Source organism: Artemia franciscana, unplaced genomic scaffold (genome assembly GCF_032884065.1).
Source record: "Artemia franciscana unplaced genomic scaffold, ASM3288406v1 PGA_scaffold_43, whole genome shotgun sequence".
NCBI classification, from domain to species: Eukaryota; Metazoa; Arthropoda; class Branchiopoda; order Anostraca; family Artemiidae; genus Artemia; species Artemia franciscana.
Window position 1 is genome coordinate 28,873 of NW_027062683.1, and position 21,166 is coordinate 50,038.

Here is a 21,166-nt window from a genome sequence, read left to right on the forward strand (position 1 = left end):
CGCTTTCTCTTTGAGTGTCGTCATTTATTTTTTTCTTTTTTAGTTCTTTTAGTTTTTACCTTTTTTAGTTTTTTTTTAGTTTTTAGTTTTTTTAGTTTTTTACCTTTTTTTAGTTTTTTTAGTTTTTTAGCTTTTTTATTTTTTTTATTAGTTTTTAGTTTTTTTGTAGTTTTTGCCTTTTTTTTTAGTTTTTTGTCCTGGTCGCTTTCTCTTTGAGTGTCGTCATTTATTAGTTTTTTCCTTTTTTTTTTTAGTTTTTTATTGGTTTTTACCTTTATTTTAGCTTATTTTTCAGTTTTTTCCTTTTTTTTAGTTTTTTTTTATTTTTTATTTTTTTTTAGTTTTTTACCTTTTTTTAGTTTTTTTAGTTTTTTTAGTTTTTTTAGTTTTTTAGCTTTTTTACTTTTTTTATTAGTTTTTAGTTTTTTTTTGTAGTTTTTGCCTTTTTTTAGTTTTTTCAGTTTTTTTTTTAGTTTTTTATTGGTTTTTACCTTTATAGTTTTTTTGGTTTTTTAGCTTTTTTATTTTTTTTATTAGTTTTTAGTTTTTTTTGTAGTTTTTGCCTTTTTTTAGTTTTTTCAGTTTTGACGTCACCTAATCCAGTTTTTTCAGGTGACGTCACCTGACACATCCATCCACACATCCATCCACACATCCATCCACAGACAACTTATTTTTATATATATAGATTAACAACAGGTAAAGAGAAATTTCAAAAATCAAAATACCAAGATATTATACCATATGCGGTACGGTATGACTTCACAGAGTAATATAGACAGTAATGTGAAATATGTATCTACAAATGCAGTTTTGTCAAAATGAAATTCTGTCAAACAGTTCAGGGTAAAGTTCTCTAAGTAAGGTAAAACATAGCGCTTTACTAGGAAAACTAGCGCTTTATTGAAAACACAAAAAGCAATCATAAATGACAAGAATGTTGATTTATTAGTTAAAAGTGAGTACGTATTCTGAGAACAACAAACTAATCTATATAGCTTTTCATCGTCTTACACCAGCAAAGACATTAGCATAAAAATAAATACTTTTTTAAAAACCCTAAAGTCACTGAAAAGTATAATGAAATATCGGATTGATTTATGATTGAAAATTTTTATAAAATTATTAATTGTTAAAAAATAATTAAATAAAAAATAATAAACGTGGCTGCCCCCCACCTCACCCCACCTCAGGGGGGTGGATGCCCCCCTGAAACAAAATACTTTGCAGTTTTGCTTCTTCATTAAATTTAAATTTAAAGCTGGCACAGATTAATTTAAAAACCTAAGTTTTTGAGGGAAGTAAAGAGCAAAATTTTTAACAAACAAAACGAACAAGCATTATTGCTTCACAATCTATCTAACATAGACCTATATCGATAAAACTGTTACAATGAAAACCAAATAATCATATTTGTCTTTTTTTGAAGGATTGTAGAAAATTAGCACTTTACTGATGTAATCTATATATATATTGTATTTTTGGTAAACCGTAGAGTTTAGGACAGAAACTACCACGGGGAAAAAATTTATTGTATAATTGTGGGGTGATTTTACCATTTTGTTTTAGCTGCTTTAATTCATTTATAATATTATTAGCGAACTGATCAGTAGGATTATGAGTTATTGTTTTATATGTAACTAGCTGTTGGGGTGGCGCTTCGCGCCAACCCAACGCCTAGTTGGAGGGGGCGCTTCGCGCCCCCTCCCCCCAAGCTCCCCGCACGCGTAAGTCGTTACGTGCCATATAAATAGCATATAAATAGCATATAGCATATAAATAAATAGCATATAAATAGATTGTCAGGTTTACCGACTCTTGAACATGCAACATATAATTGTCCATGGGAAAAACAATCCGCATTCAGATCTATACCTCATGATTATAATGATTTCCCTTGAGCTTTGTTGATGGTGATTGCTAATCGAACATTCCCTGTGTCGCCGTCGTCATTTATATATCCCCCTGTGCCCCCCGGTGTCCCGTTGTAGTTGTGTACCTGTGTCCCGGTCGTCATTTATATTCCCTGTGTCCCGGTTGTCATTTGTGTCCCGTTGTCCCAGTATGTAATTTCTCTTTGAGTGGCCCGGTCGTCATTTATATTTCCTGTATCCCGGTGTTCCGGTCGTCATTTTTGTCCCGGTGTCCCGGTCTGTATATACATTCATTTTTGAATTGGTCTTTTTTTAGTTTTTAGTTTTTCCTTTTTTATTAGTTTTTTTTTTAGTTATACCTCATGATTCTAATGATTGCCCTTGAGCTTGGTTGATGGTGATTGCTAATCAAACATTCCCTGTGTCCCCGTCGTCATTTATATATCCCCCTGTCTTGTTTTTCTCCTTTATTTTTCAGTTTCTTTCCTTTTTTTCTTATTTTTTCTTTTTTAATTTTTTCTATTAGTTTTTAGTTTTTTTTTCTTTTTAGTTTTTTTTGTAGTTTTTAGCTTTTTTCTTTTTTAGTTTTTTTTTGTAGTTTCTACCTAGCCAAGGTTCGAACCTGCAACCTTTCGGACCTAGAACCTGGAACATAACGCGTTGCCAACTCAGCTACTTCGGGCTTGAATAGATTCGTTTTTGAATTGGTATATGATGGAATAATTCAGACGTCATATGCGGACAGACAGACAGACATAACACACATACAACTTATTTCTATATATATAGATTGTGTCATTTAAATGCGAAAGAATTTTGTTGTCATAGTCTGTTGATTTGGTATTTTCATGTCATGCAAATTTTCCGGTGTGGGATTGTTAGGAGGCCTAAACTTTTTTTGGCTGTTATAAAGGATATTTATAAGACCAGATCTAACTTCATCCGGGTTAGAGACAGAAGGATAGAGTTTATGCAAAGCGGACTCCAGAGAGGAAACTATATCTGCCACAGGAACTTGTCTCGGTAGAAAAGAAAATTTTGGATCTTTTTCTAGTGTTTCTATTTCCTGGGGTTCCAATGTTTTAGAAGAGAGGCTAACGATAGCAGGTCCAGGAGTGAATCTTGGAGAATAAATACGGTTTCTCATTGAAGATTTATTTCGTAAGCCTTCCAATTTTTTATAGAGGCGTTCCTTGGACAAGCGAAAATTGTGGCTAAACAAATTCCTTTCTAATCTAACAACTTGAGCAAAATCTCTGAAAAAATATTATGTCGTTTCTGTTTTTTGTCCTTAATAATATGGACTAAGGTTTTTAACTGTTTTGTCTCTACCATCTAAACAGTTTTTTAGATAGACTATTTTCTGTAGATGGCAGGCGGAGGTGGTTATGTCATTTTTTCTCTCTTGCGACAGCAAATATCAGATAAAAACAGGCGTACGATTGGAGTCTTAACTTCTGTGTTCAGTTAGTATTTTATATACGTAACAGAAAGCTATTTTTTTGAAACAATAAAAAAAAAAAATGTGTTGATTGATTGATTCATGTGGTATTTTGTCCGTAATATGTCGAATTGAAACCTGTTATTTTGGAAATCTGACCAGAACAAGTGGCATGGTGACATGCAGTATTTTAAGAAACCTGTAATAATAATAATAATAATTTATTTTTGACCGGCTACAAAAAATCAAAGCGGAGTATCAATAAAAGAAACAAAGCAAACACTACACAAAACAGAAAGAACAAGAAACTAAAGCAAACGAGTAAGGCCTCTGTGGGGGGGGGGCAGATACTTATAAGTAGACTGGGGTATTTTGCCAGCAAGCTCCGTGAGCTTCGACCCGATATCTGGGAAACTATAAACAGATGTTTGCGTTGTAATCCCTGTCTAGGGATAATGAGAAGGAAATAGAATCGAAAAAGATATATTATCATAGGCAGTGCAATAGCGCTGCCTAAATAGAGAGCAATGTAGGAACAATATATTATGTATTTATTTATTTAGGGCACTTCACATAGAAGAAGTTGTCGTAGAAACCTCAAAAGGACTTTATTAGAAATTGAAAGGCAGAATGCACTTTTTTATAGTCGAAAGAGAATGGAGGATAAACACCCCCCTCAAGACTATCATTTTCCCAAACACATCAAATCAAAGTTTTGAGATAGGCATTTTGTTCAGCGTAATTGGAAGGGCCGGAAATTATGTTTTTGAGGATGACACCCCCCCCTCTACAAACATCAGGGAAAGGTTGTATGTTATGCCCTGGGGTCATATAAGGTTTAGTAGATAGGGTGGTCGTAAATTCCTCAGAGGGGCTAATTGGATTGGTAATCAGAAGTTTTAGCTCCCTTTTCAAGAGTCAAAGCGATCAAAAGGCTGCGTAATTGCGGTGCTTAAATAATCAGCTTGTGGTTAATTTTTTTTCTTTCAAATTTTTTGTTTTATATTTTTCAGGCAAGGGCACTTCTTACTGAAGGAGTTGTCTTAGAAACTTTGAAAGGAATCATTGCCCAAATACATCCAATCAAAATTTTGAGAAACCCATTTTGTTCAGCATTATTGAAAGGTCAAGTAATTTTGTCTTATGAAGATTAAAATCTTTCTTGAACAGTCAGGGTTGTATATTATGCCCTGGGGGCCTATGAACCTCTTACGGAAAGGGTTGTCACATAAAATTCGGAGGGACCTCATTGGACTATCCCCCCTATAACCATTTAAGGTTTTTATAGAAATGGTGGTCATATAAATTTAAAATTTCACTGGTTCAATTAGAAATCAGAAGTCCCAGTTTCCTTACTTAGAGTCAAAAGTGATAAGAGGGCAACTAACTCACCCAGTGTCTATTTTCCTCGAAACATCCGTCTTAAGTTTTGAGATAGCCATTTTGTTTAAAATAGTCCAAAGATCAAATAAAAAGGTGTCGGGGCTGAAGTAGCCCCTCGGAACCTTGAGGTTTGGGTTGTAAGTTATGCCCCGAAGGCATATAAAGTTTTAACGGAATGGGTGGCCGTGTAAACTTTCGTATGACTCATATGATTAGAAAGTGGAGGTCATAGTGATCTTTTTAAGAGTCCAAAGTGAATTGAGGTTGACCAGCACCCTCCCCCCCGTCCAACACTATCGTTTTCTAATTAAATATTCAATCAAAATTTTGAGACGTCTACTTTTTTCAGCTTTGTTGAAAGATCTCATAATTATCCTTTCTGGGATGCCAACCCCCTCTCATTCTTGGTGCTTGATTTAAAGCTTTGTGCTCCCAGACCGAAGTCTTTTTCCCACTGGTTTTTTCGAGGTTTTCGTAGAAGTCCCTGAAAATTCTGAAATTCTGAGATTATGGAAGCACTGAAAAGAACGCAGCTTATGAGCCAAAAGTAATGAAATAGAGAGGTGATACCAATCTCTCAGCTCCCATTCTTAAGAGGAGAGATCTGAAAGTATATTAAGTTGCCACGGAATTTTAGTATTGCTTCAAAATCACTTTTCTCTGAATAGGCTGCAGGGCAGTGGAGTCCACCTGGTAATCTGACGATAAAAAAAAATGTTCCAGCTTTTCCAAATCATTCACTGATAATTTATTGCCTCCCATAGCATTGTGCATCCCTAGGCTCAGGTCTATAAGAACCTTTAAGTAAATCCAGGCCTGCCCAAACGCCAGAACAAGGTCTACAAGTTAAGCAATCCGTGCACTCTTTACGTATAGCATATATTATTTAGAATGTTAGGCATGTTTTACCTTTACTTTCCTAAAATACAAAGGATATTTAGATGATCCTCTTAGAGAAGGTTGAGGGGAGTCTTGAACTAAATCAAAACATGTTGTATATACGAGCTGTCTAAAGGGCCTAGGTTAGGAATGACTGAGTATGCTAATTTGCAACTTTCAGCAAATGTTAAGGGAGCTGATCAATTGACCAAAAAGGACGCCGATACTACTACCATTACAACTACCATCACTACTAGCCACAACAATAAGTTTAAAACATTGATGGGAAATTTGAACTAAACCGAAAAACACTTTGAGCATGCACAATATCATAAGACCACATATCTCAAGAATGGATTTCAATTTTAAGTCGGAACTGGCAGCAAAGGCTTAAAGGGGGAGATCAATTGACCAAAAGACAGTATGTAAATGTTTTTACTAATGCTACTACCTTTGCTACATTTACTACTACAACTACTGCTGCTACTTCAACTTCTACCTCTATTGTAACTTCTTGTAAAGCTAAGAGCATTAAGATGAAAATCACACAAGTAAAAAATTATAAAACCAATCTTCCAGTTATACAGTTATCATTGTATTAAATTAGTACTTCCAGGGGTATGAATGATGTTCAAACCATAAAAAGGCAATAAATATATTCTTAATTCTTCCACTGCAGTTTCCGTAACCAAATACAGTAAGGGTATTTAGGTGGAACTATTAGAAAACGTTTAGGGAGAGTTACAATTAAACAAAACAACTATGTGCATGCAGATTTTCAAAAGGACATACAAGCAATATCATTGGCAGTGTGGCTCTATAATAGATAGACATATCATTGAAACTTCTAAATAAGTTAATTCGATTCAAATTTAACTGCTCTAATGCCCTTTTTAATAGTAAAAAGAGATTTTTAGGGCAAGTAGCCCTCCTCCCTAGAACATTTATTTTCCTGACATATCAATTTCAAATTTTGAGACAGTCATTTTGTTCATCCTAGGATGTAGGATGGAACATCTCTAAAGATTCCAATTAGAAGCCTCCGCAATCTATCGAGAACGACTGGAGGTGTTAATTTGACACTTTTAGGGCTACTACCACTAATACTTCTGATCTTAAACTTTAAATAAATCAAAAGAATGTAGGCGTATTCAGGTTGTTAAAGAGCACTAATAGAATTTCTTGGGAATGATATTAAGTTTTATTTTTCAAGTCAACTTGAGCAGGCATAAACTTAAATTAAACAATACAGTTAGTGTCAGGATTAAAACTTGTTGAAAAAGATTCTCCAGCTTACAAATAGAAAGCTAACTTATGGATTCTTATAGAAATAACAAGAGCTAAGAGCTCATATGGCACTTATGACGAGGTCGGAAGAGCCAAGAGCTCATATGGCATGAGCTCTAGCAAAATTCTAAGAATCAATACATTAATTTAAAAGGAAAATCAGAGGCTTAATGCCGGTCGGGATTTAGATTGAGATCTGATTAAGAGATCCGATCATCAACTCGAAGGTTAAAAATACCTCATTTTTTCTAAGAAAAAGAGTCTTTTTCAGTTCGCATTCAGCAGTCAATGGATAAACTTGTCTGACTGCTTTTGCCCGGATACAACGGTTGCTATGCCATGTTGTAGACTTATGTGAATAATAGCGTGATAATTGCTTAAATTAATTGTTACAATATAATCTTGGATATAAAGGAGTGAGTTCTACGTTCGAGCTAGTTCCTTGGGAATCCTGATGTGGTGTTAGCCGTGCCCTTTTAACGGTTTATGCAAATTGCACGCTGTAAACTAGCGTGGGTAAAAAATAAGTTTTTGTAAAGGTAGGTGACATATTATTTTGATAAAGTCAGGATGGGAAAGAAAGCCAGACCCAAACGCAACCGGACAGAAGCTGAGCTATCGGTTTCCGGTTATGAATTCTACTAGTAATTCGGATACGAGTGTTAATGCGGACTGCCAGAAAACGAATGCAGAGAATATCATTAAAATTTTGGAAATGGTCCAATCTATAAATGTGAACATGGAAACCCTAAAGCAGAGTGTATTTGAAATTCAGAACGATTTGGGTAAAGTTAAAAGTCGTGTTATGGTGCTTGAAAATAAAAGTAATGCAACGGACAATGAAATTGCAACAGTGAAGTCCGAATTTCTAACTCTACAAAGTATTGTAAAAGCCCAGTCACAGCTGATTAAGAAATGCAATGAGGAAATGAATGTGGTTGTGTCCCAGTCTCTTGTTGATGAAAATCAGGACAAGTTGCATAATTTGTTGTTTTGGGGCCTTAATGATGTACCCTTGAATGAGGCTGCATCTCGGGTTTCTGAGGTGATTGTAGCTGGATTGTCACTCCCACCTGACAAGTTGCCACCATTCACTGTGGTTCACTGCTCCAAGAATTTTGTTAAAATTAGGGTGGACAGTGTCCAGGCACGTTTTTTGATTCTAAGTAATGCGAAAAAATTAAAAGGGAAAGAGTTCGGTGTTTATAAGTCTGTTTTTATTAGTGATGATGTCTCACCGCGTGTGCGGGTTTTGCGGAAAGAATTACTTGGGTTACGTAAGCGTTTGGCGGATAAAGGTGTGGAATGCTGGGTACCTCCTACCCTACCACCCAGCATCTCTGTTAAAAAGGACGAACGTGTTATTAAAGTGCCTTGGTACAATGCTAAGAGTTTGTTGGATTCTTAATTTTTTTTAATTTTTCTTTTTTGCAGTTGTTAGAATTAGTGAGTGTTTATTTGTTATTGAAAAGAATAATTAAAAAAAATAATAACAAAATTTAATAAAAAAATAAAACTTACTATTTTGTCGCAATAATTATGGTTGTGTGATTGTAGGAATTAGTAGCCGTTGTATTTGATAACTTGTACATGGATTCGTTACGGGTTAACGAAATATGGCCTGTTTCTTTTTGTGTTTGTTTTTTTCTAAGATGGAAAGTGTCATTCTTTTGTTGTTTCTTATATTCTATTTTGTTCTTGTTTAGTTCTTTTTCTTTTCTTTTTTGTTTTGTTGTGGAGATGAGGCCAAATTACTTTGTTGTAAAACTGTATAAATATGGTTGATGATGATTGTGGCACCCCGGGCAACAGCCGTCTTAAAATTTTGGAAGCTTCATTTGTGGATTTTGGTAGTATGTTTACGGAGCAGCTCCACCGGAATTATGATATTGGGATTGCTGGTCAATATGTTTCTTGTAATTCAAAGTACTTATTTAAGGATGGTTTGAGGTCCGTGAATTGTGGTGGTGATTCTGAAGATCTCAGAGTTTTCCATCTTAACTGCCAGGGTTTGAACTCATCTTTTAATTTTATAAGCGAGATATGTGAACTTTCCATTTTTCAGGTTATTGGTCTCACAGAAACATGGCTAAATGAGCATAACTCTGCTCTCTTGGATATTCCAGGGTATACATTTTATCATAGGAATCGTCAATTTCGTCAACATGGAGGTATTGGAGCTTATATACGGAGCGATATCGAGGTTTTGGTAAGAAGTGATCTAGTGCTGTTTCACGAGATGTTATTTGAGCCACTTATCCTTCAGCTCAGGCTTAAGCCAAAAGATGTTTATGTTGTTGTACTATATAGACCACCATCTGGGTCTATACCGGCCTTTTTTGATATTTTGGAGGAACAGTTGGATAAACTACCTACTGGTTCGCACCCATTCTTCATGCTTGGGGACTTTAATATTGACCTTAATGATATGAATTCGAATACTCCTATAGATTTCCTACAGCTTTGCATGTCATATAGTTTATTTCCCACTATCAATATTTGTACGCGTGTTACCACTTTAACGGCAAAGCTACTTGATAATATTCTTTCTAATTCTAAATTTTCAGATCCAGGGGTTACTGTTACTGATGTTTCTGACCATTTTGGGATTTCGGCAAGTTTTAAAGTTTGTTTTCCGAGGCTGCAAGGTTCTAGACTGAAAATGAGTATGTTACCTGTGCTCAACCAGGGTAACTTAGAAAAGTTTAAACAAGAGATTTCTAATGTTGATTGGAATAATAAAGTTGAAAATCTAGATGATATAAATATAAGTTTTCAAAGATTTTATGATACATTGATCTCTATTTTGAGTAAAACTTGTGTAGTGAATCGGACAAGGTCAAGGAAAAAGATGCCCAAAAAGCCGTGGGTGTCACCTAGTCTTCTGCGGTGCATAAATAAGAAAGACCAGTTATATAGGGATTCAATAAGGAATGAAAATGATCCAGTTTGCACAAGAATTTATAAAAATTATAGAAATGCTCTTAATAAACTTTTGAGAAACGCGAAGAAAAAATATTTTGAGTGTAAATTTAAAGATGCTAGTGGTAACCCAGCTAAAACTTGGAAAATTATTAAAAGTGTTATATCTTCAACAGATCCGGTTCTGCCTGACGAAGTTACTACAGGTGATGGGTTAAAATCGAATGAGCCTGCTGTAATCTGTAATGCCCTTTCGGAACATTTTGCAACTGTTGGGGCTCGATTTTCTCGTGCTACAGTAGCTTCTGATAATGATCCTCCGCTTGAGACTTTTATGGGTACTTCTGTCGATGTATCAATGTATCTGAGACCTGTCACTCATGATGAAGTTCGTAAAATTATCTTTGAGATGAAAAGTTCTTCGGCTGGGAGTGATTCCATTAACCTTCTTGTTTTAAAAGCCGTGTTTCCAAGCATTTCACATATATTAACGTCCCTTATTAATGCTTGCTTTAAGCAAGGGAAGTTCCCCAATTGTCTTAAAATTGCAAGAATAACTCCTGTGTTTAAGGGTGGTAATAAGAATGATCTGGGGAATTATAGACCAATTTCATTATTACCTGTTGTTTCACGGGTTTTAGAAAAATGTATTAATATTAGAATTTATGAGCATTTGGAGCGTCATAAACTTCTACATACCAATCAATTTGGTTTCAGGAAGGGCAGAACAACATAAATGGCGATTTCATTTATTACTACTATAATTAATGATGCTCTTGACAAAAAGCTTAGGGTAGCTGGTGTTTTTTTGGACTTAATTAAGGCGTTTGACACTGTTGACCATCGAATATTATTAAAAAATGTGAATTTTATGGATTAAGGGGTGCTACATTGAGTTTGCTGCGGAGTTATCTTCAAAATAGACAGCAGCATGTCAATTTACAAGGATTTTTGTCTAGTAAAAATGTTGTTAATTGGGGGGTTCCCCAAGGATCCGTACTGGGTCCGACTCTGTTTTTAATTTTTATTAATGATCTACCGCATGTTGTGAAAGCTCTGCCCAGAATTGACGACTTTGTTGACAATGGTACGAGTAAGACCCAGCTTACTATGCCCTTATTTGCTGATGATACAACCTTGGTGTGTGTTGCCCCTACAGAAGAACTGCTCATGTCAACGATAAATGCAGCAATGAGCAGGATATGTACATGGCTTAAAATAAACCACCTTGACCTGAATATAGATAAGTCAAATTTTGTTATTTTCTCTCGATCTCCGAATTTTTACCCTTGGTTTACGGAAATAATTTCGGAGCGGGGAATTATTAAACGAACAAGATTCACCAAATACCTCGGAATCAATGTTGATGAAACCCTATCATTTAAAGATCATGTGAAGTCAGTTTCGAAAATATTGTCACGTAACTTAGGTATGATGCGCAAATTAAAACATATTTTCCCCCCAAATGTTCTACGATTGTTATATTTTTCCCTGATTCACCCGTACATTTTGTATTGCTCGTCGATTTGGCTTGGTACTTTCCCTTCGATAGTTCATCCAATCCGTGTGATCCAGAATAATGCTGTCCGAGTTTTTTGTGGTGTTGGGAATCAGGATTCTTTGAGGTCTATGTATAGTGATTTAAATATAATGCCTGCAGCTGGATTACGTGATTTTTATACGTTGATTTTTATATATAGGTATTACAGAGGTAGCCTTCCCGATTGTTTTACAGGAATATTTTGTGAGAGGTCTGATGTTCACCACCACAATACTCGGATACGAGGTAATACTGAGGTTCCTCGATTAGTTTCAAGTAGGTCTTCTTTTTCACTTATTTACAGAGCTTCAAAACTTTGGAATAAACTGAGTATAGATATCAAGGAAATAGGTAGCCTTGACCAGTTTAAGTCTGATTTACGTGTGGAGTTGCTCGGTAGGTATGCTTTTGAAACTGATTAACTAATATAAATTTTACATAGCTTATTCATTTGTAATATTTATGTATTTTTTTTTGTTTTTTTGCTGTTGTCTTGGGGTCACGCAAGGGAGTGTATTGTTTATATTTTTTTGTTTTTTGTTGATCTTGGTATATGGTCTCATTCACCATAACTTCTTATTCTCCATATTGTCTCTTTTTTTTCTTTAAATTTAGCAAAGCCTCGCAAGCTTCGCTTATGTTGTGCTATTGATTAAGAAATATTTTTTTCTAATAAAATTGTTTACTACTACTAAAAAAAAAAAAGAAAAAAAAAAGACTCTTTTACAAAGATAGTGTTGTGAAATTGGAGGGTCGCCCTCTCACCTTTTTGCAATAGGATTGAAAAGTCAATAAATTTGTGTTTGATTTCTTCTTCGCTGAGCATTACATATGTCCACTAAATCATGTCAAAGAAAAAAAATCCACGTAATTTTCGTAAGGATTCACTGTAGTCTTCAGCTTCATTCGATAGTCTATGTTCATGGAGCTTAATTAAGTTTGAATGTGTGCTATATGGTGCATTTACGCTTTGGACATGTTTTCCCTCTGTAATCGAAGATATTGTGATCGTTTACCCTCAAGGTCTTGCTGACTTTTTTGTAGCTTCTATCACTGAGCACAACTCATAGTCACCTAAGGACGATGGACCTTAAGTGACTTGAAACTCGTGTATGAATTTCAGAAGTTTTAGTAAACCTGCTTTAGGATACATAGTTAAGAAAGATTCCATTTAAGTTCATTTGAAAATTTTGCTGAACTATCCGACAGTTGCTTTAACTTATACAGAAACAAAAGTTTCGACATTTGAACTCATTGATGTCCCGTTCTAATCATGGAATGGTCCAAACTATTTTTTACTTTGTAGCAAATATAATTTTCGACGTTTCCATATTTTTACATCCCTGGTAAATATCCCTTCTACACTGTAATATCGTACCATGCCCAGACAAAATTTTGGCATTGTTTACCCTACCCTTTGATCTCAAAAGGTACTCCTTTGATTCTAATCTAGCTAGGTTTATGTTCTTAGTTCTTATTAATTATGTATTATATTTCTCAATGCGTCATTAAGAATGTAAGCATTCAATTTCTTCTTCGCTCCAAAAAATCTGTAGCTCTTCGCAATTTGTAAAATAAAAAAAAACTCTTTTTCAAAGGACTGGAGACAAAATTTAGTTCAAAAACTGGATGATTATATCTAAATGCTTGAATTTATTAATCAAAATATTTCTTAAGCCTTGCCTTTATGGTAAGAGGCATAAGATTTTACTACAATAAGTTTCCGTGTGGATTTAAATTCACCGTATTGAAAAGTACAAGGATTAAGGTTAAATCTATTCGAAATTTCATTATTGTACTTATTTATAAAATATCGGTAATAACCTTCCCTGCTCTTAGTGGGACTCGACCATCCTCTGAATACTACAGAAAAGTTTTTGAATGGGTGGTGGCTTTCTTTTTTACAAGCGAAGGTATACTCCTCATGGGCCGAAGCGCAGGAGTAGTTCGACAAAAACCGTTCTTGTCCAAATTTTTCCTTATCATTGAGTTTGGACACATAATCTTGAGTTCTGATTGATTTCGAACCATGTTTTAGGAATTCGGAAACCTTTTGACAAACAAGGCTTTTTTGTTTCCAACAGTAGTGACCTACTATTCCACCTGGATAGTGAAAACAATCATGATTTTTTTCATGATTGTATTCCTTGAGGCATGGACTTTTGCATAGAGGACATAGTTCTTCACAAAGGTGTGCCCAGATAGTTTTTTTGAAAATTTTGTTATTAATAAAGGAGTCCCACAATTTTTTGTTTATTGTGTCCTGAATTTCAGAAGAGTTGTCAATCTCATTGACCATATTTATGATGTCTTCTAGCTCTGGTCGAGCGAAAGGAATATTTTTTTGTTGCGATTCCGAACAGTAAATTTCAAAATCCTCTGCAATTTCTTCAGCATAGAAACTTCTTCTTAAGAGGGAAAGAAAAGAGTCGAAGCTAAGAAGCTCTTTCCCTTGGTTGCAGCTTTTTTCAAGCAGGTTGACAATTTTATTTATGAAATCAAAAAAGGTATATTTTGAATCTATTTCAATATTTCTTTTGATCAACCTTTTTTTTAATTCTTGAAAGTCTCCGATGATATCAAATACTGCTTGAATGCCATCTTCTTCTTCAATTTCTATAAGTAGCAAGTCAATTAGGCTGTGGAAATATTCAGGTGTCGTTGGCACCTTTGGCCATTGTTGTGTTTTTATCGTAACTATTGCTCTGGCCATTGCTTCGGACTCGTACCATTTTTTAATTTTTTCATGAATATAGAATATAAGTTCTCTCATACTTTTTCCTTCCTCGGTCTTCTGGTGTTTCTGGACCTTTTCTGGTGTTTCTTCTGCATTAGAATCGAGTTCCTTCACCTGAATGTCCTGCCTTATTTGTTGAAGCAGATGTTCTTTATTTTGATTTTTTTTTGTCCTTGCCAATCTGAGTAAATCAGATTGGACGTATCCTTTGTTGTTAGTTTCATCCAGTAATTTTCTCTTTATTGACTGTATGAGGTCAGAAACTGAGTCTGTTTTCTGAATCCATGCCAATCTTAGCAAGTCGGATTGGAAAGGGAAGTCTTTCTTTAAAAATTGCCAGACACCATTTAGATGTTTAGCCGGTCCCCGACTAATGATTCTCGCTAATTCAGGATTTTTAGTTATTTTTTTCTTTATGTCTTTTTTCTCAAAATCCCCATGTGCTGCTTTTAGCGAAAAATCATGTATTTTTGAACTATAATAAATAGAAATTCCACCATAATGATGAATACCAGTAGAAAAGTGAGAGCCAAAGTCCTCCATGAATTTAAATGCCTCTTCTTTCGTCTTTAAATTTTCTACGCGCTGTTTAGCTTCATTGGTCAGCTGCAGTTGCTCAATTCTCAAACGGAAAAGTCCCATGGGCACAAATTTACATATGATGTATTCCATTCTAATCCCAGGTCGTTTCTCGATGTCAATGTTGAGGTCGACGCTGTGACATTCTTCCACTATTAATTCATTTGGGGATTTTATTTCTTTGTGGGACTGTTGTAATACTGGAGAATGTAAAGCAAAATCTCCAACTAAATCAAATAGAAAATTGTCAACTTCTTTAATATCCTTTCTGTCTTCATGGAAACCCAAACGTATGCCCTTTCTTACTAAGCCGTTTGACATCAAAGTCACTATTTTTCTGCTATCGAGTTCACCATGACTTTTTTGTTTTTCCTTGCTCGTTTTTATTATGTTCATTATAATATAAAACATTGTTAGCAAACGTATTAACGTATATATAACAACTAAAAGGGCATGTAAACTTTAGCATATGATAAACTTCTGACAAGCAAGTTTAATCATTGGGAACCTTAAGCTAAATTTTGGCATTTTTGATGCAATATTTATGAACTTTCTGTTTTTTTTAAAATTTTCTCTTAAAAACAGGTAAGGAGAAATTTCAAAAATCAAAATACCAAGATATTATACAATATGCGGTACGGTATGACTTCACAGAGTCATATACATTGTAATCTATATATATAAAAATAAGTTGTCTGTCCGTTATGTCTGTTACACTTTGTCTGTTACGCCAGATTATATCTTCTATATATATAAAAGAAAACAAACTAGAATGTAAAAACTGGAAATTGGATAAATATTTCGAAATATTTTGACAATAGATTAAAGTCATTCGAAAAAAGAAAAATGGTAAAAAACTAAAAAAAAAAATAAAAAGAAAAAACTAAAAAAAAAAAAAATAAAAAAAAGAAAAAACCTAAAAAGAAAAAACGTAAAAAAAAGATAAAAAACTAAAAAAAAAACTAAAAAAAGCTAAAAAACTAAAAAAAAGAATAAACTAAAAAAAAAAACTGGGAATTGCACAAATATTTCAATATATTTTGACAATAGATTAAAGTAATTCGAAAACCTTAAAACAGATACCCCAATTGTTGAGGTTTAATATAAATTGTTGGAGATTTAGCATGCTTGGCACGTAAAGATTTTTCCAAGTATCAATGTTAGAATGAACATTGACAAATTGAAGGAAAAAAATCAATAAAAAGAAGACACTAAAAAAAAGAAAAAACTAAAAAAGAAAAACTAAAGAAGAAACTGTATCTATACATATAAAAATAAGTTGTATATATCCATGTTTGTTTGTTTGTGGGTGGATGCCCCCCTGAAACAAAATACTTTGCAGTTTTGCTTCTTCATTAAATTTAAATTTAAAGCTGGCACAGATTAATTTAAAAACCTAAGTTTTTGAGGGAAGTAAAGAGCAAAATTTTTAACAAACAAAACGAACAAGCATTATTGCTTCACAATCTATCTAACATAGACCTATATCGATAAAACTGTTACAATGAAAACCAAATAATTATATTTGTCTTTTTTTGAAGGATTGTAGATTTTATTACCTTTCTTACTACTGAAGGCGTAAAACCATAGCCAGTCCTACTATTACTGACGTAAAGCCTTGGCTGATTGGTAAAATTGCTTGTGAAACGTAGCTCAAGGGGTCTGGGAAGTGATTGGTTCAGCAAACTAACGAGAAAAATCTTAGGAATGAATCAAGAGTAAGATGACCACTGCCACTACCAGTTACCAGCATAATAGCCAACTTAGATTAGATATAGAGACAATATTTCTTTTCACAGAATCTGCCTATCGTTTTTACATGTTGCCAATCTGTGAAATACAAAAACACATTTTCTAAAGGGGAACCTTTGGTATATCTGTCGAAAAGATAAGGTTTTAAGAAAAGTCAAGTTTGCCCTCTTATGACTCTGGCTAACTGAATAAAAATAGACAGATAGTCTTATGGGGGAGATGAATATTCTTTTGGCATGCTTTCGGAGCCGATGACATCTATATAAATAGGTTCTAAGATCACGCTCGCTATGCATGATCTACGGAAAAACGAAGAACGAAAAAAATGAAGAAATAAAAAGACAAAATAACAGTGAGGAAATTGTTCAGTCCTCGAATAACAGAAGCAAATCAGAAATTTTGGCAAAAACTTCTGCTAGTCATCCTCAGTGTTCAAAAACTAAATCATGTGCCACCAGAAAATCAAACTAACCCTTCTAAGCAACCTTTAAAGGTTATCCTCGGTGTTTTTTGTTTGTTTTTCTTCCGCTTTTTTGTTTTTTGTTGTTTTTTTTTCTTGGATATTTGCAAGGAAAATATTCTGCAAATCATTATTATTAAACTGAAGATGTAAATCTTCTGTCGTTTTTTCGATATCGAAGAAAAAATTTCCCTTTATTTTGAAATAACTGCAATTTTTAAATAGTTTATTTCTTTATATTAGAAAAAACAACAAGTTTTTTCAGCTGAAACTAAGGAGCAGCATTAAAACTTAAAATTAAAAAAATAATTCTCTAAGATGGGGGGGGGGGGCTCACTTTCCTCTGTTCCCTGCTCTATATTCTAAAATTGGTTAGTATTAAAAAAAAACATCTTATTCGAATTAAAAGGCTCTTATGTTTCGAAAGTCGTTCTTAAAGAATTAAGAAAATAAATAAAACTTTAATGTAAAGAGTTATATATTTAGCAGGGGGCAGTCCTCTCATACAACGAATAATTTTTGTTCATTTTAAGTTTCGAAGATGCTCCTTATTTTCAGTTGAATAAACTTGTTGTTTTCTAATTTTATTTTTCGAATATTTTGGGGAAATCTGCCTCCTCCTCCATTCCGATTGTTTCTCAAATCATGCCGGTTACCCCCCTCCGAGAAGAAGTATTCCCTAAAGACCTCACTCCTTCTCATTGGAAACTTTTCCCTGTGAATAAGTCCCCCATGAAGAATCGCAAAAAATCCCTTCCCACGCAGAAAAATTTCTTGGGCAATCCCAACTGGTCTGAGAATTGTCCTTGTATCATTCCCACGAAACATCTCCACATGGAAAATGAATCGCAAAAAGAAAGTAAGACAAATAAAATGAATTTCAAAGAGGAATTCTGGAAAACTCCACCATGTAGAATTTCACCTGGAAATTTCATCCCCAGAAACTTCCCTCCCGACAAAAGATTCTCCCCGTGGAAGATCTTCGTGAAGAAATCCCTCCTCCTCTAGAAAATGCCTGTATACACCCCAATAATATAAAACTATATGTAAACAATGGCCAAATTCATAACTTATAGCTCTCTTTCCAGAGACTCTAGGGGGTCATCTGATCCTCAAAGGCATTTTTATTTGACCTTTCAGCTATGTTGAACAGAATGGATATCTCAGAATTTTGATCAGATGACTTTGGGGAAAAATGGGGAGTGAAAAGAGGGATAGCTGCTCTCTAATCTTGTTGGTCACTTAAAAGGGACAATATAACAGTTAATTTTTGTTTGCAAGAGCTCTCTCCCAATCTTCTAGTATCATTGTTTCGATATGATCACCCCTGGAAAAAAAAAGACACGCATCTGTGATGGTTTCTTTTCTTACAAAAAATACGAAGGTCCACATTTTTGCAGACGGAACTTGAAATCTCTACCGTGGAGTTCTTTGATACGCTGACTTTGATGATGTGATTTTCTTTAAAGTATTTTGACCCTTTTAGGGGTAAACCCCCTTTTTTCCAAAATCACAGAGATTTTTCAGGCTAGTAGCTATTAATGAGTAACATTAAACTTAATGAATTTTACATGAGTTCATTACATTACATTCATTACATAATGAATTTCTACATGTATCTATCGTTATTAAAACTCTGTTTTTACAGTTTTGGCTACTATTGGGACCGACTCGCTCCTTACTTACAGTTTGTTACCATGGACTGTTTTATGGCTTCATTCACTAATTACATTATTTAATGAATAATAAGTTTTTCTGTATAAAAACTTACATTTATATTTGTACCATCACTACTTATTTTGTACTCTTAAAGTAATTAATACACATTGGAACTAACTTGTTTTCACAGAATGAAAGATAAGAATAGGACAAAAAAAAATAATAATACGCTTCTCCAATTTATCATGATACCTTATCGTATTGAATAAACTAGCGCTATTATAGAATTAATGTCCACAAATATCAACCTGAATATATATCAAACAGTTCTTTGTAACGAACTGTAAGTAAGGAGCGATGATGTTCAATAGTAAGTAAAACTTCGAAAGAACTGAATTTTGGTCCTTATTCAAAATATATAAATTTCACCGAGTTCAATACCACACATCAAAAGCTACAAGTCGGAGCACTTAATTGTTGAAAAAAGGTTGGGACACTTTAAAACCGAGTGACCTTAGTTAAAATTGCACCCGTAGATTCAGCATATCTGAGAACCCTACAGTAGAGGTGTTAAGGTCCTATATAAAACTAAATAAAAAAAACAAGTTTTTTAACTAAAAGTAAGGAGTTACATTTAAACTTTTCGTATTTTGTTTAACGTAAAATAATTCGTGTTGAACAAACCTAGCGCTATTATTAAAATAATATCTGCAAATATCAATCTAAATGTGTATCAAACAGTTCGTGGTAACGAACTGTAAGTAAGTGTCAACGTAAGTAAGCAAACATTTCAGTGTAATTAAGCAAACAGTTCGCGGTAACGAACTGTAAGTAAGGAGCGATGCGTTTCAGTAGCAAGCGAAACCTTCAAAAGAATTGAATTTTTGTCCTTATTCAAAATATATAAATTTCACCAAGTTTAATACCACCCATCAAAAGTTACGAGCCTGAGAAAACTTGCTTAATTGTTAAAAAAAAGGGGGTACACTTAAAAATTAAGTGACATGAATGGAAATAGCACACATAGATTCAGCATATCTGAGAAGCCTACTGTAGAGGTGTTAAGCTCTTATACAAAAATGTGGAATTCAGTTTTTTTTTCCAGAAGCCAGATCACAGATGCGTGTTTATTTGTTTGTTTGCTTGCTTGTTCTTCCCATGGGTAATTGTATCGAGCAGTAATCCTAGAAGATCGAAAGAGGATTCAGAAAGAGGAGTGCCTTTTTTCAGTGACCAACAATATTTGAAGGCAGCTATCCCCCCTCCCACGCCCCATTTTCTCCAATGTCATCTTATCAAAATTGAGACTGTCATTTTGTTCAGCATAGCCAAGAGGTTTGACAAATATGTCTTTTTGGATGACTTGACCCCCCACAGCCTCCAGGGGAAGGGCCCCAAGTTATGAACTTTGCCCATTTTTACATATAGTATTGGCTATTGGGGTGTATACATATATTTTACAGGGAGATTTTCTGGAGGAGGCGCTATGTAGGAGGATCTTTCCGTGGAGGAGTTTTGCGTGGGGGAAGGGAATTTTCAATTTGAGGGGATGCTGGATTGGCCTGCATTAATAAAAAAACGATAAGAAAGTGAATAAAAATGTAAAAAGTTTTCAACTGAAATTAAAGAGCATCATTTAAACTTAAAAGAAACAGCTCTTCACTTCGATCTTTATGCTAAAGCTTTTTTTCAAACTTTTAATTAAGATTATTATTTTAATTAAACGGCCCTTGTGTTTCATTAGTCATTCCTAAATAGTTGGAATAAAGAGTCAAACTCTAACGAAAACCCCCTTATATATGTAATAATTTCTGTTTACAACAATTACTAATTCAAATAATGTTTGCAAATATCAATCTGAATGTATAGCGAACCGTTCGTAGTAACAAACCCTAAGTAAGGATCGATGCGGTTCAATAGTAACCGAAACCTTCAAAAGAATTGAATTTTGTTCATTCCTTCAACCCCCCTATGTTTTCTGTTTGTTTACTGTTTTATGTAACAAACAGTTTTTAATTACATAGATATAATATGTAATGTATAATATAAATATAATATAGGCATATGAAAATATATTTTATATAATATTTTACATATACATTTTATACATATATATGCATAATATATATATATATATATATATATATATATATATATATATATATATATATATATATATATATATATATATATATATAAATGAAACTCTCAAATCAGCTGGTCCTTTTTGGTTTAAAAGAAGACCCTTATCCAGAAGCTTCTGAAAGCAGATTCCTTTGATTTTGCAGTACTAGATTTCCTGGTATTCCTGTGACCCAGAATGATATAGTTTCTGCTAGAAGGATTGGTAAACAAGGCTCAGGTTTGAAACCTCGTCCACTTGTTGTGGAATTTTGTAGTTCTAGAATGCAGCAGCTCATTCTTAGAGAAAAGAAATGTTTGCAAGGTAGTGGTGTCTTTATTTCTGAGTCACTCACAAAGTCTAGACTTCAGCTACTTAATTATACTAAATCAAAGCTTGGGAAGAGGTCTACATGGTCTAGTGGAGGAAAAATACTCACAAAGCTTTCTGATGGTAAAGTGATTACTGTCAAAGAGGCATCTCAAGTTGATACTCTCTATCAGTTAACTACAGCTCATCCAAGTCCATCCA

At 34.0% G+C, this 21,166-nt stretch overlaps 1 protein-coding gene across 1 annotated transcript; it reads right to left on the bottom strand.

Moving 5' to 3' along the window:
• Nucleotides 1–688: 688 nt before the first annotated feature.
• On the bottom strand, nucleotides 689–20,535 carry LOC136041844 (uncharacterized). Its single transcript, XM_065726621.1, has 2 exons — nucleotides 18,626–20,535; nucleotides 689–14,869 (listed from the first exon to the last, which is right to left on the bottom strand). The coding sequence occupies exon 2, from the start codon at nucleotides 14,733–14,735 to the stop codon at nucleotides 12,999–13,001; it is 1,737 nt and encodes a 578-aa protein (XP_065582693.1). The 5' UTR covers nucleotides 14,736–14,869; nucleotides 18,626–20,535; the 3' UTR covers nucleotides 689–12,998.
• Nucleotides 20,536–21,166: the final 631 nt, after the last annotated feature.